Here is a 15,766-nt window from a genome sequence, read left to right as displayed (position 1 = left end):
TCAGGAATGTCTCTTTAAGATGGCTGACATAAATGCTAATGCAGTAGTTATAATTGAAAGTAAAGTTTGTTTTTATTTAACGACGCCACTATAACACATTGACTTTTGGACGTCAAACATAATGGTCATTCTGACACAGTTTCAGGGGAAACCCGCTAAATTTTCCCATTAGTAGCAAGGGATATTTTATATGCATCATCCCACTGACAGGATAAAACATACCACGACCTTTGTCCAGTTGTGGAGCAATGGTTGGGACGGGAAACCCCAATCAGAGAACGAATAAACCGAGTAAATGAGTAAAACTTCCTATTATATGTATATGTGTTGTGTGGAATGATGTGACTACTTGTGATTGGCTGAATTGCCGGCGTCTGCAACCGCACATCTTGAAAGTTCAACACTGGAAATTTTTATTCCTACATGCGCAAGTCTGCTGAAAGCTACTGAATCAGACGGTACAGGTAAATACATTAGATCAAATGTAGAACTTTTATTGTTGTGTATAATATACAACAATCATTTAATAAATCTGGAGTTCACACATATTCTTGTAGATGAGGTGGGTCGGGGTCGTGTACAGTAATGGAAGAGAGTACTAGGGAATGGGGGACCCAACCCCTCACAAAAATTTCCATTGACTGGCAGTCACGTCTCCCTGCCTCTTTTCTTCCGATAGCTTGGCCAGTATGTACATCTATACCCAGTCACAATATACCGCGATGTGTGGGTTGTAATATGTCACCAAGCATGGCCATGACATTGAAGTCGGTAAGTGGGTTATTTGCTGAGAAGGCATTTTGTCGGTCAACTGAGGTTTGCCAGTCCTAGTTAACTGCAGCGCGTTCTTGGTACAGTACATTTAATGTTGAAGCAAAATGTTGGTGGTTGCGTGTGCGTATATGCCTCTCTGTATGTATATATATATATATATATATATATATATATATATATATATATATATATATATATATATATATATATATGTGTGTGTGTGTATATATATGAGTGTGATTGCGTGGCGTGTTGTGTTGTGTTGTGTGTGTGTGTGTGTGTGTGTGTGTGTGTGTGTATGAGAGAGAGAGAGAGAGAGAGAGAGAGAGAGAGAGAGAGAGAGAGAGAGAGAGAGAGAGAGAGATTACCCGCTTAAGCAAAGAAAAAGAAAAACCCCAACAAAACAATACACTAATTTATTTAGTTCAGTACTGGCTGTAATAATTTCTGTGCGACATCTATCTGTGTCGAGCGAACTCCTGTATAGTTTGGGTCGGAGGAGCGAATTCCTTCAGTGGACCCATTCTCTGAAGAAAAACAATTCCTGTCACAACCAGTTCCGTACCAGTGGTATATTAAAAGCTGTGGTATGTGTTGTCCAAGTCTGTGGGGAAAGGTATACAACAGATCTCTTGCTGCTAATGAAAACAAAAGTAGCTGGATTACGAAATAAAATGTTTGACCACCAATAGCCGATCAGTAATAAATTAATGTGTTCTAGAGTGGTGTCGTTAAACAAATGTAGCTGGATTACGAAATAAAATGTTTGACCACCAATAGCCGATCAGTAATAAATTAATGTGTTCTAGAGTGGTGTCGTTAAACAAATGTAGCTGGATTACGAAATAAAATGTTTGACCACCAATAGCCGAACAGTAATAAATTAATGTGTTCTAGAGTGGTGTCGTTAAACAAATGTAGCTGGATTACGAAATAAAATGTTTGACCACCAATAGCCGATCAGTAATAAATTAATGTGTTCTAGAGTGGTGTCGTTAAACAAATGTAGCTGGATTACGAAATAAAATGTTTGACCTCCAATAGCCGATCAGTAATAAATTAATGTGTTCTAGAGTGGTGTCGTTAAACAAAAGAAACTTGTTAATAATTTATTATGGCCAGCATGCTTAGAATTCCACAGTGGAGCTACAGTTGACAAGCTTTGTGGCAGTCTACAACAGCAATAGCCAACCACGGGCGTTCGCATAGGTGTACCGGCTCCCATTATTGTAGAGGGGGAAGGCTGACTTTTGCCCGAATTAAACAAAAATGCCAAAATCTGGATAAGTACATTTATTCATATTAACAACATTACTACCAAACAGCTTTATAGGGTAGCAAATGAATTACCACACATTTTTACATGGGTTACAACTAATTTTGAGCGTAGAATGAATAATTATTCATTTAATTTGAATTAAACATATGTATATTAACTATCAATGTGACTAACAAGTGGGCACTAGGTGTAGACTATACTAGAGAGTGAGAGAAGAAAATTTCTGCAGCTGCCACATAGGAGTTCTTGCCGAATAGCAAATCAAATATTTTATATGGACTTTCCCACAGACAGGACACGATATATCACAATCTAATTAAAATTAGCTCCACTATTACATGTGGATCTAAAGACAGCCAGTTGGAGCTCATGTCCACCAATCAAAACCTTACTTGCAGAATCCTGCCAGTGATTTAAAACTAACAACACTGCGTAGTCCCCAATGTCCAGGTAACATTTCGTCTGTAAATAATAATTTAAATATTGACCAATCACACTTCGCCTTTTATAACGTTATTTGGGAGCATACAAATTCTTAAAATATCGGGCGAGTCTATTTTAGTGGCCGCAGTACAGCGAACCATACCAATACGTACGGGGTGGGTTATCAGTCTTCAATTTTACATTAAAAATTATTTATTTATTTATAAAATTTAAAAAAACTAAATCAGTCTTCAGTTTTACATTACAAATTATTTATTTTATAAAATAAAACATGTTTTAAGGCATTCGTAATTCACACGAAACATGTCGTATATCCTCAGGATAATTCGGAATGTTTTCAAATTATTTTTAAATCACTGGCAGGATTCTGCAAGTAAGGTTTTGATTGGTGGACATGAGCTCCAACTGGCTGTCTTTAGATCCACATGTAATAGTGGAGCTAATTTTAATTAGATTGGATATATCACAGCTTTAGATGTATCAGTCATGGCACTGGTTGGAACGGGAAAACAAAAAAGCATCTCGTGGGTGACAAGTGACGAACAGCTATAGCTGAATAACATTCGTTTATTTAATTTATGATTTTAAAAAAATGTCTCCTTTAACAAACCAGGATGATTACAACTAATAATATAACAGGTTGGAACGGGAAAACAAAAGAAGCATCTCGTGTGTATATATGTGGGTGACAAGTGACGAACAGCTATAGCTGAAGAACATTTGTTTTATTTAATTTATGATTAAAAAAAAGAAGTCTCCTTTAATAAGCCTTGAATGATTACGACTAATAATATGAGTAGAATGATGGGGATACAAAGTGAAACGTTTTTAGGTCCGTCCATTTTGCCAGATCGTCTTCATCGTTTTTGCCCGAATGCTAAGATCTGCTCCAGCAACAGTGGTGTGGGTTCGCAATTAACCTCCTGAGCCTCCCCACCCCTCCCCCACACCTTCCACCCCATTTTGTACGCCTATGACTACGTCTATATATTACTAGCATCTGTATCTTTATCTATACTGTCTTACTACAGCAAAATGTCGTTCATTACACTAGCTGTATCCCCCACGACAACTAAAAGTTATGTTCCAGTTTCATAAATGATATTTACAGTTATGTCATGCTCTATTTCCAGATGGTTTCTTATAGCTCGCGATTTTGTTTACTATTTTGTGTTGTAGTCTGTTTTGTTCTTATCTTCTATAAGGCATACGAGAAATAAAGTGACTTGAATTGTATTGAATGTATTTCAGACAGACGATGGAAACTGTCCTGAGATACGTGTCCACCTTGTCAGTGGCCTCACAGACGATTCTGGTTGCGTCAGTGTTCGGGATCACAGCGTACTACCTGCTCCATAAACGCTATCGTCTGCCTCCCGGTCCGACGGCTTTACCCCTGCTCGGCAATGTGCTATGTGAGAATCATTTCTGTAATAACTCTGCTCGGCAATGTGCTATGTGAGAATCATTTCTGTAATAACTCTGCTCGGCAATGTGCTATGTGAGAATCATTTCTGTAATATTTCTGCTCGGCAATGTGCTGTGAGAATCATTTCTGTAATAACTCTGCTCGGCAATGTGCTATGTGAGAATCATTTCTGTAATAACTCTGCTCGGCAATGTGCTATGTGAGAATCATTTCTGTAATATCTCTGCTCGGCAATGTGCTATGTGAGAATCGTTTCTGTAATATCTCTGCTCGGCAATGTGTTATGTGAGAATCGTTTCTGTAATATCTCTGCTCGGCAATGTGCTATGTGAGAGTAATTTCTGTAATATCTCAGCTCGGCAATGTGCTATGTGAGAATCATTTCTGTAATACCCCTGCTCGGCAGTGTGCTATGTGAGAATCATTTCTATAATATCTCTGCTCGGCAATGTGCTATAACAATTCTGATGTATTGTAATCATGTTATAAGTTGAGCAAGTGAATGATTAAAATGGTAAAACTGTTTGGTTAAAAACATATAAGCTGCATTCTGAGTATTAATAAATATATAAACAGATATCCAGAAAGATACTTATGTTAAAACATATAAAGACCATATGTTTTTGGCAAGTATCTGCAAAGAATTTTACCAGCAGACGTCGTGACAACCATGCGACTTCAATAACCAGATACCAGTACAGCTGAGAACAGACAGAAATAGTTTTTAAAATTAAGTTTTCTTTCAAATTACAGTCTTTCAAAATCATAGATAAAAGGTGCATTGTTTATGAGTGGATTAGTTCAATCTTGCTTTCTTTGCTCGTTTTAACTTTATTTTTATGAACATTTCTGTGAATATAACAGACATTTGTTTACTTTCCTCATGCAAAAGTCAAATTCGTCAAAAATATTAAAAATGTACGTACTGTTGCGCACAAACGACGCACTCACCGAAACGGGAACCTCACGGAACCAGGGAAACGGACGATAGTAGTAGTAATAATAGTAGTAGTATGTTCCATTTTTCTCCTGGACGTTAAAGAAGATTCGCTTTCTCTTTTCCGAAAAAAATTGACGATAATATATTTTTGATCTACTCACCTGTGTCCTGTTTTACAGAGCATTTTTAATGCTTTACTACCTAAGCACTTAAGATGATCTTAACGCTAAAATCGCCTCGTAAAACGGGGCCCAGTAATACATCAAAACAATATTTTAAAAGAGTAGCCGTAATATACAAGACAATTACGAATCTTCAGTATACTTAGTATCGTATCTCTGCAGAAGGCTGATTCCAATGGAAGTTATGATAGACTCATCAACCACTGTCAGGTGTTTCTTTTTACAGACAAAAGCAGGTCTTGACCACAATATCAAAATATGGTTCCATCTCCGTCTGTAGGAGAACTGCCACTTCTATAGCGAGACAGTATAGGTGGAAAAAATACCCCCCAAAACCCCACACACCTTTCTACAACTTCCGCAAAGGGACGTCTCTGTGAGCACAAGGGTGTGCATATAATTATTATTTCAAACAATGAGCTGTAAATATTTGCAGAAATATTTTTCAAATTAATTAAAGGTGATGGAGGGCGAGACGTAGCCCAGTGGTAAAGCGCTCGCTCGATGTGTGGTCGGTCTGGTATCAATTCCCATCGATGGGCCCATTGGGCTATTTCTCGTTCCAGCCAGTGCACCACGACTGGTATATCAAAGGCCGTGGTATGTACTACCCTGTCTGTGGGATGGTGCATATAAAAGAACCCTTGCTGCTAATTGAAAAGAGTAGCCCATGAAGCGGGTTTCCTCTCTCAATATCTGTGTGGTCCTTAACCATATGTTTGACGCTATATAACCGTATTATGGAGTTGATAATCGATGATCATATCGCTTGAGGCAAACCGATCAATATTATAATCGATCATTGAAACACGATTACTTCTTATAGAAGGGTTTCTTTAAGAGATGATCCTGGTGATTTTCAATTTACGCAGTCGTGACAAAATAAATTTCATTTGAAATAAATTAAGTTTACGCGATAAATATGTATATGTGTCAGTTTATATTTGTGACTATAATGCATTAATTAGATATTATTCCACTTTATAATATAAATATAAACTATATTATAGTTAAATGCACTGTGAGAAAGGAATGTCAAAAACCAAACAACATATTCATATTTCAAAGTTTATTTTCACAGCTTTCCGAGGCACGCCGTTGTACCAGAAACTCGCTGAATGGAGTAAGACGTACGGACCAGTAATGACCGTATACCTAGGTTAGAACATGTTCAGTACTGCATGCTATCATTATATTTAGACACGAGGGTTTGGGTAGGTCAACCACAACCCCAGATCAAAGCAAATTGTAAAGTCCTTTGAACGTAGATGTGTTTATAATTTACTCATGTCCACCACAGTCGAGACATCCCTGGATACATCCCTGTACAGGGCTGATCGGTGAACCCATTGGGGTTTGTTGTTATTGTTGTTTGACCCAACCGGTGTCCCACGGATCACATATCAAAGGTCATGGTATGCGCTGTCCTGTCTGTGGCAAAGTGTATATAAAAGATCCCTTTGCTACTAAAGGAAAAATGTATCTGGTTTAATCTGAAGACTACGTTTCAGAATTACCAAATGTTTGACATCCAAAAGATGATGAATAATAAATCAATGTGCCCTAGGAGAGTCGTTAAACAAAACGAACTTTAACTTCATTAAATGATTTCCGCTAGACAGGAGAGTACTCCACACGGTCTCTGATATAGCAGCCGTAGAGCACTGGCTGAAACAAAACAAAACCACAAGTCCTAGACTCTAATCAGAGACCTGGATCCGACAACATGGCTCATCAGATCCACGCACTATCACCGACGTTATTCAAATGTAATGCACATGTTTCTTTCTGGTAAAGCGCTCTCCTGATGCGCGGTCGGTCTGGGGTCGATCACTGACGGTGGACCCTTTGGGCTATTTATCGTTCCAGCCAGTGCACCACGACTGGTATATTAATGCTGTAGTATGTACTATCCTGTCTATGGGATGATACATACAAAATAACCCTAAACATGTAGCGGTTTTCTCTCTAAGACTGTTTGTCAAAATTATCAAATATTTGACATCCAGTAGCCGATAATTAATAAATCAATGTGTGCTCTAGTAGTGTTGTTAAACAAAACAACCTTTAACCTTATTCCAGGACCAATACGCTGTGTGGCTCTGAACAGTACCGAGGTTGTGTTGGAGGCTCTGGTCAAGAAACAAGCAGACTTTGCTGGTCGCCCTCAGACGTATTCAAGTAAAGGGAATATGCTTTTGTATGTTATAGTGTGTTATAGTACATTTTCAAACTCTGAACTCCGAACGTCAAGGGAATAGAAAGCATTTAAAATGTTGGACAAGGGCTACTTCATTAATAATTGTTGTATGTATTTATTAATAACACACATCATGAGATCACATTATGTTCAAAGCACGCAGGGTACAATAAAAACACTGATTGAAATATTGCTCATTGGCTGTTATAAAGACATTTCATCAGACCTTATCATTTAAGAGGAGCTATCACTTTCGCTCCCGATCACTCCTCTGAAACTGGCCACAGACCACAATTAATTACTCTATATGTTTCTATATAGCGTTAGTGACTATAAATTGTTTATTAATATCAGCAGGCCCATGGATTTTGCTATGTACTGTTGCTGTTTCTCCCTTCTTTGGTTTAAACAAACACATCCACAAAATCTGGCCGGAGTACACCCATTTTACACAAAAAAGCACTACTTTTACATGGGCCGGAATTGCCACAAAAAAGTCTTCACTGTCAACAAGTTACACATGTTTGCAAACTACATGCTCTCCCCTGTCAAATTCAGTCTAATAGGTGCCACGTCAAAGCTGTCTGCCATGAAATAATCAGTCAAACAGCAAACTACTTGCACGGACAAATTTCCGGAAGATAACTGTGATCTGAGGTCAACTGGTTGAACAAGCGTAATTTTTAAATGTAAATGTAAATTGTATCATTATGCAAATATCTTAAATTGCTCTCCATAATCTAAGTTAGAGGAGACATTAATCACATTCCTCTCTTTTTTTACCGTGAGGTCTGATTTCATGGATCGAGAGTTACAAGGTTGTATGTGCACAAACTCTCATTTGTTAAAAATCACAACCTAAAGTTTTGGGTAGCTTATATCTGTGTTATTACGAACTTATTAACGCTTAATAAACTATAAAATTATCTTAATGATTGTCATGTTCTGTGATTGTATAAATGGACTTTTTACCATATAAGCGAGATAACTCAATTTTGGGAAATTTTCAGATAGAACCTTATAACTGTCAGGTCAGGATTTATGTAGTTGAATATTGTTTGGAGATTTAAAAAAAACGTAGCAGTGACATGACTTGTCATAAAAGTAAGTGATAACTATGTGATATTTGACCATTTGCAAGCGTTGTTACTGGGTGTACTCCTGCAAATGGATTTGATTAGCTAATCAAATTTCGCGTTATATGCAGAGTGAATTAAAAGTTGTTTAACCTATAGTCCCGTTCTATCCTTCTACAAAAATTATTTTTGCAAATATTTTCAGTTAGGTTTAACGTAAGAAGAAAGGTAAACATGTTTTGGAAATAACAACAACAAAAAAACCTAACTATTTTTGTGTGCAATTTAGAAAAACAATCAGCTCAGAAATAAATAACTTGGAGTAAGTTCCATAGTATGAAAAAAGGTGTTCCCAGTGGAAAGGACTATAGCTACCAAATTCCTGTAATTTGATTTAACTAGTCTCAATGTACCATGTACTATAATTGTACTTGAAACATTTGCAGAGTCCTCCTAAAATTAGGATCACAATTTTTGTGTGGAACTAGGGTAGTTTAACTCCTCTATCTTTCTGATTTACTTTAGGTGTGAGGGGTTCTGGTAGTTATATATGGCGTGTATGTTGATTGAAACATTGCATGTGGCGTCTTTTCCCACATGTTAATATTGCCATCTATGGGATTTGATTTGGTGGTAAACATCTTATAAACAACAATATTATACCCTATACGTGGCTGTTATTACCTTGCAGCCAAACTGTTATCAGACGGAGGTAAGAGTATCGCTTTGGGTGACTATCATGCAACATGGCGTTTACACCGGAAGTTGGCAACGAAAGCACTGAGGTGATTTAGCTGTATTTTTTTTGTATCGATACAAACGTCATCCATATGCATAATATAAACAGACATATATGTATACAGACATAAACACAACCAAATATACACAATTGTTAAGTCCGTATCTAGCGAAAGTCTCGTCTGCTTCTCAGATTCATTACATAAGAGTTTTGGTGAAGTCACGTGTCACACGTCACTCTTGAAAAACAACAGCCCGGTTTAAGGGATAAGGATGGTCAACATTAAACCATGGTATGCATCTAATCTTTTTACAGCTAAAACTGACATCGTTATCAATATTTGTTGGCAGATTTCGATTTTAAACCATTTCTCTTTCATAGGCCGATTCACGGTTACTCGAGCATATTTATAACTGTCTGTTTGTCTGTCAATCTGTCTGTTTGTCTGTCAGTCTGTCTGTCTGTCTGTCTGTCTATCTATGTCTATCTATCAGTCTGTCTGTCATCTAACTATATATATATATATATATATATATATATATATATATATATATATATATATATATATATATATATATATATATATCTGTCTGTGTGTCTGTCTGTCTATCTATATATCTGTTTATCTCTTTAACTGTGTATCTGTTTATCTAAATGTATGAGTATGAATGTATGTTCTCTGTGTTTGCATAGCTTTCATTTTATGTGTTTGGTTTATTAGTGTTAGTATAAGTTTAATTGTGTGTTAAAGACCACAAGCTAAATTCCAACTACAATAATTATACTCAATGCTGTACCCGCTGTATCATCCTGTTGCAGACTGTACACCAGTGGGAATCGTCTGGAGCTTCGGATGACCGAGTCCCTCAATAAAGTGGTGGAAGTGCTGAAAGGCATCAAGGAGCCAGTGAATCCTCACTTATACAATTCCCTCGTTGCCCTCAACATTCTGCTTGGAGTCTGCTTCGACCAAACGTAAATGGACAAACTATGGAGAGCTTTTTCTGAACATGTTGACTGCTATCTGGCTAGCAGGTTACATATTTTCGAAACTGTCTTAGCGCTACAATATCTAATCGTGAAACTGTCGTAAACTATAACGTCATAATGATGCATGTCATAGTCTACGAAGGTTTTACGATATCGTAGAGCTAAAACAGCTTCGAAAATCCATGCCGTGGTTGAGATACTGGACGCGTTAGTCGAGTTAGTATATTATTTATCAAATATCTATTATCTAGACTCATCTCTTAATAGCCTGGACGATAGTAGCTAGAGGTTAGAGTTATTATATTTGTCATTTTGGTGTTGTAGTTTATCTTGTTCATAAGAAATAACAATACTGCCATGTATATCGTTGTATATATATATTATTCCAATATGCATCTGATGTTATTCTGAAGACGCTACTATAATAAAAACAATCTGAAATTATAATATAAATATAAAAGTAAAAATGACCGAGTCGTAATTGCAATGGGGTATGGAATGACACACATTGGGACCAAGGGGTACGGAATCTTGTATCACACTTGATACCAATGTGGGTACGTCTTTTAACGACCGTTTGGTTGTCAGAAATTACCGGATTTCAACACTAAGCTCTCTGTACTTGCATATATAAGATAGGGTTGGAGGATATTAGACTTATTGGGTCCGGGACACCATATACTGAGACTACGTGGGTATTGGACGCTTCACACTATACCCAAGGTGGTTTGGGGTGTCTTGTCTAAAGATGGTACATGGTGCCATTATGATATAAGAACAAGATGGTATGGGGTGCTTCCACTAAGACCAAGATGGTATGAGGTGCCTTCACTAAGAACAAGATGGTATTGGTGTCTTCAAAATGTCAAACTGACCACAACTCCGTTACCTTCGAGATGACGATGACATTACAATTGAAAACACAAACATGTTGCTATTCGCTTCCGTTTCAGATATGCTGTCGATGACCCCATGTTCAAGAAGATGCTATCCACATTTGACGAGTTTTTAACCATCTTTGGCAATGGACCATTGGAGGATATTATCCCCCCGCTACGTCTCTGTCCAACCAAGCGGATGAAAAGAATGATTCAGCTCTTTGACGAAATTTTTAACATTTTGGATACATTTATTGTGGAACACAGAAAAACGTTGTCACCGGGTATGTTTTGTTTCGATTTGGATTTGTTAATGTATCTACCATATAGTATCTACTTGACCCCCCCCCCACACACACACACACACACACCACCACCACCACCACCAAATTTAGCAATATAAGAAAGTTTTTTGGGCCGATTCGCATTATAGTAGTATACTGTTCATTGCATCCAACACATATTCCCCTCTGGAATAATTCACCATTCTTCTGGACCCATATTTTCGAAGCTGTCTTAGCGCTACGAAAGCGTAAAACCATCGTAAGCTATGACGTCATTATTCTGGCGATTCTCAATGATGGAGTGGGTTGTGTTTGTTGGTTTCAGAACATATCAGAGATTTCACGGACAGCATTTTGTTGGCACAGAAAGAGGCAATGGAGGAACTGGATGAAGCGACCATGTCGAAGATTACAGATGGTCATGTCAAGCAGACTATCGCAGATATTTTCGGAGGTACGTACAGGATTGTTTTTGTCAAAAGGTGGGTTGGTATGGCAGCTGACTTAGTGAATGAGCGTCAGAAAATGCTGTTAACGGTGTGTAATCTACACTAAAAGGACACTTTTCTGTTTTGTTTGGGATTATTTTGTTATTTGTTTTGAAACGTCTTTGGGTGGGTGTTCTTTTGTTGTAGATTTTATATATGTGTGTGTGTGTGTGTGTGTGTGTGTGCTGTGGGTTGTTTTTTTTGTTTTGTTTTTTGTTTTTTTGGGAGGAGGTTGGTGTGGGGGAATGTGACAGCCCCTAGTTAAAGGCGTGTATTGTACTCCAAATAATGTTTTTAACTGTTACAGATGTTATGGGTTTTTTTTCTAAATCTTCAGGTCCAACTTTCTACATAGATTTTAATGTGTTTATTTTTTCTTAGCTGGGATTGACACGACACGTCTGACGCTAGACTGGACAATATTGTACTTGGCGTCATATCCTGAGGTCCAGTCGAAGATACACAAGGAAGTTGATCAAGTTCTGCGTGAGTGAAAAATTATATATTCATGGCTGTAAGAATTTTCTAACGAAGCGGTGCAATGCCAAAAGGGGCACCTACAGTATTTCAAAGTATACTAACATGCATTATAGAAAGGCAATATTTTTCCAGAAACACTCATGCAATGGTGATATTATGTCTTCCTCGCTGAAAAGAAAACAAATCGATACATACATTAAATACTGGAGGGGTGCGCACCCACTGGATCCGTACATGAACATCTGTTTAAAATGTTGATTTTGTTAAAAATAGCAATTTTAAATGTTGTTGTCGTTTTGATTTTATTATATTGTTTTAAAGATAATGAATCTAGTTTTGTCTTCAGAATGGCAGTCCTCTTTCTGGCGGCGATGGAATCTCCAGTAAACGATCTCTTCGGGGGTGGCTGTCCTCTTGTAGACGAGGCACTAGATAGAGATTCATGGAATCAATCACTATTTTTCCAAATGCCCATTGGACTCTACATTGTGCAGTGATACGGCCTTGATTACGTATTACGGTTTTGTTCTTTCCACATTATCTGCATTGTTACTGATCTTTCAAAATTTGGTTTTTACAGCTAAAGACGGCACCATGATGTTGTCCTATCGAAACCAGCTGCCCTACACTGAAGCCGTACTCCACGAGGTTATGAGATTGTCTTCTGTGGTGCCCCTGGGTCTTCCTCACTCTACCACCTGCGACACCAAGATAGGTGAGATTTTGTTGTTGGAGGCGAGGGGCAGCAGCAGTAGTAGTAATAATAGCAGCAGCAATTGTAACAATAGTTGTAGAAGCAGCTGCAAGAAGAGTCATAGTAGTTGCAATAGAAGAGTAGTAGTAGTAGTAGCAGCAGCATTAATAGTAGAATCAGACGCAGTTGTAGCAATAGTTGTAGTAACAACAGCAAGACGCCATGGTAGTTGGTGAATCCAGGATAAAACCCCACTGGAAAAAAACCCACCCAGACATAACCCCACTGGAAAAAACCCCACTCGGACATAACCCCATCAATAAATGAGAAAAATGGACAAAACCCCACTGTGACCATTTTACACATAAAACTGAAAAATATGAAATAAAGTTGAAATTTCTGTTTTGGAAGAATAAAATTATAAATAAAATTCACAAAATAGATTATGATAAAGAATAAAGTTTACATTTGTATTTTGATCAGTCAAGTGTTGCACTGATTGCATTGATCTCCATGACAAAGGATTATCTGAACTTTGTGATCAAGAGATTAAGGAGGCCAGGTTTTCTTCTAAGAGATCAAGGAAATCATGGATTTAGGGCTTCCCATTGTTGATTGGGTATGTCATAAATTCTGCATCAGATGGACCCCTTATAAGGTTGAAGAATACTACGTCAGTATTCATTTCCTGAGAACTGTAAATACAACTATGGAAGTTATCAAGAACAACAAGGGTGGTCTCAACCTGCAAAAACGGGTACGACACCACATAAAGAAGCTGCAGACGAAGCTCCATAACCTCTGCACTGACAGACGGGATGACATCAAGTCCATTTCGGAAGTTCTGAAAGGCATCGGCCACTGTGTGAGGTGGAAGTAGGCTAGATTACACTTGTTTCAATAAAAAATAAATACTGTATATACGATTTTGTTATATATTGAGATATATGAGTGGGGTTATGTCCGAGTGGGTTTTTTTCTGTGTGGGGTTATGTCCGAGTGGGGTTTTTTCCAGTGGGGTTTTATCCAGTGGGGTTTTTTCCGGGTGGGGTTTTGTCCGTTTACCGGTAGTTGTAGTAGCTCAAGCAGCTGCTGCATTAGTAACAGTAGTAGTAGCAGCAACAACAGCAGCAGTAGTAGCAGGACCTGCTCTTTCAGGTAGCCTTTCACGTTTTAAAGGACAAGCTAAGAGAGTTTGGAATAGAGAACTCACTTCACTGAACTAGAATAGTAAATGATTCATAACTGGTCTTTCACGTTTGTATATATTGCAGAGCATTTTTATTAATGGGTTGTTTTACCATTTTCAGGTGACTATGACATCCCACAAGGAACCATGGTTCTCCTCAACTTATGGATGATGCACCACGACCCAGACAAATGGACAGACGTCGAGGATTTCAAACCAGAAAGATTTTTAGATGAAACTGGCGCCATAGCACCCAAACCTGACAGCTGGCTGCCTTTCTCGGCGGGACGTAGGGTGTGTCTGGGGGAGTCTGTAGCGAAACCGGAACTGGTGCTACTTCTGGCTGGCTACATGAGGCAGTTCAAGATTTCGCTACCAGACGGAGTGAAACCAGATTTCGAAGCTACTGGTGGAGGTTTCTTCAGAACGCCAAAACCTTTCGAAGTCGTGTTTGTGGAACGTGACTGAATAGTGTTCCATGAACACTGTAGGTGAATTTCATATTTCAATGTAATGTAGCAAGTTGCCATAAAAATTTTTTTAATACATGTACTTAATAGAAAGAGAGTTGTCATAACGTTTTTATGCATGTATTTAATAGAAATTTGATTTTGAATCATGATATAGTAATGATGTAAATATGGCTACATATTTTAAACACATATTTAAAGGGACATACCCTAGTTTTTCAATCTAATTCAAATTAGCTCCACTATTACAAGTGGATCTAACGGCAGCCCGTTGGAGTTCATGTCCAGTTGACCTTTCATTCGACCAATCAAAAGCTTACTTGCAAAATCATGCCAGTGATTTGAAAAGAATTTGAAAACATTCGGGATTATGCCAAACGTATACGAAATGATTCGGGTGAATTACAAAGTATGCCGGAAACTAATTGCAATATAAAATTTTATATAAAATTAGTTTCAAGACAAAAAAAACCGTGATGGTATAGCCATAAAATCTGTTTATACTAGTATACAATCCAGAGTTTATTATTGCACTTTACCCCCTGTTTTTTCAATGTTGAAATTGACCAACAAGTTCGCCTATTGCATAAATAGTCTCGCTCGATATTTTTAGAATTTGTATGCTCCCGAATAACGCTTTATAAGGCGAAGTGTAATTGGTCGATATTTAAATTGTTATTTATAGATGAAATGTCACCTGAACATGGGAGTCCACGCAATGCTGTTAGATCTACTGGTAGACCCAGTAGAGCTAATTTTAATCAGATTGCCTAGTTTTTAAACACTAAGACAATTTGTTTACTATTAGAACCCTTTTTGATAATTGAAATCATACTTTACTTAGATTTTATGGTTTAGATTATCAGTTTCCGTACATTCGAAGTGGTTTTGGTCATCGTGGTATTTTTAATATCACAAAATGCATTTCTCATATTTTTAACAGTATATTTAAAAGTAACAGTTATGGAGTCGAGTTTTAGTCTATTTTTAGAGGGTATTTTACGATTTCAAAGTCACATACTAATGTTTCACTCAATTGTAACTTTACCCAAATGTGTTACAGGTTTGTAGATTAACCAAACTTAGTGTTAATTTTCACAGGTTGAAACTAGGGTCTGTCCCTATAAGAACTGTGACTAAATACTGTACAATGAACTAGGCCCTATATAATATTTGTATTTCATAACCTTTGTGTATTTAACAAAAAGAAGTTTTAAAAAGTTTCTTTTG

General features: G+C 37.5%; 1 protein-coding gene across 1 annotated transcript; it reads left to right on the top strand.

The window, feature by feature from the left end:
* Window positions 1-288: 288 nt before the first annotated feature.
* LOC121389973 (steroid 17-alpha-hydroxylase/17,20 lyase-like) lies at window positions 289-14,920 on the top strand. Its single transcript, XM_041521662.1, has 11 exons — window positions 289-464; window positions 3,749-3,912; window positions 6,130-6,207; window positions 7,131-7,229; window positions 9,016-9,109; window positions 9,883-10,038; window positions 11,007-11,215; window positions 11,541-11,669; window positions 12,085-12,189; window positions 12,764-12,898; window positions 14,188-14,920. Exons 2-11 carry the CDS (start codon window positions 3,756-3,758, stop codon window positions 14,532-14,534), a joined length of 1,509 nt encoding a protein of 502 aa, XP_041377596.1. The 5' UTR covers window positions 289-464; window positions 3,749-3,755; the 3' UTR covers window positions 14,535-14,920.
* Window positions 14,921-15,766: the final 846 nt, after the last annotated feature.

Source organism: Gigantopelta aegis, chromosome 3 (assembly GCF_016097555.1).
Source record: "Gigantopelta aegis isolate Gae_Host chromosome 3, Gae_host_genome, whole genome shotgun sequence".
Classification (NCBI taxonomy): Eukaryota; Metazoa; Mollusca; class Gastropoda; order Neomphalida; family Peltospiridae; genus Gigantopelta; species Gigantopelta aegis.
Note: the sequence above shows the minus strand (reverse complement) of the source record. Positions and strands in the feature narration are given on the sequence as shown.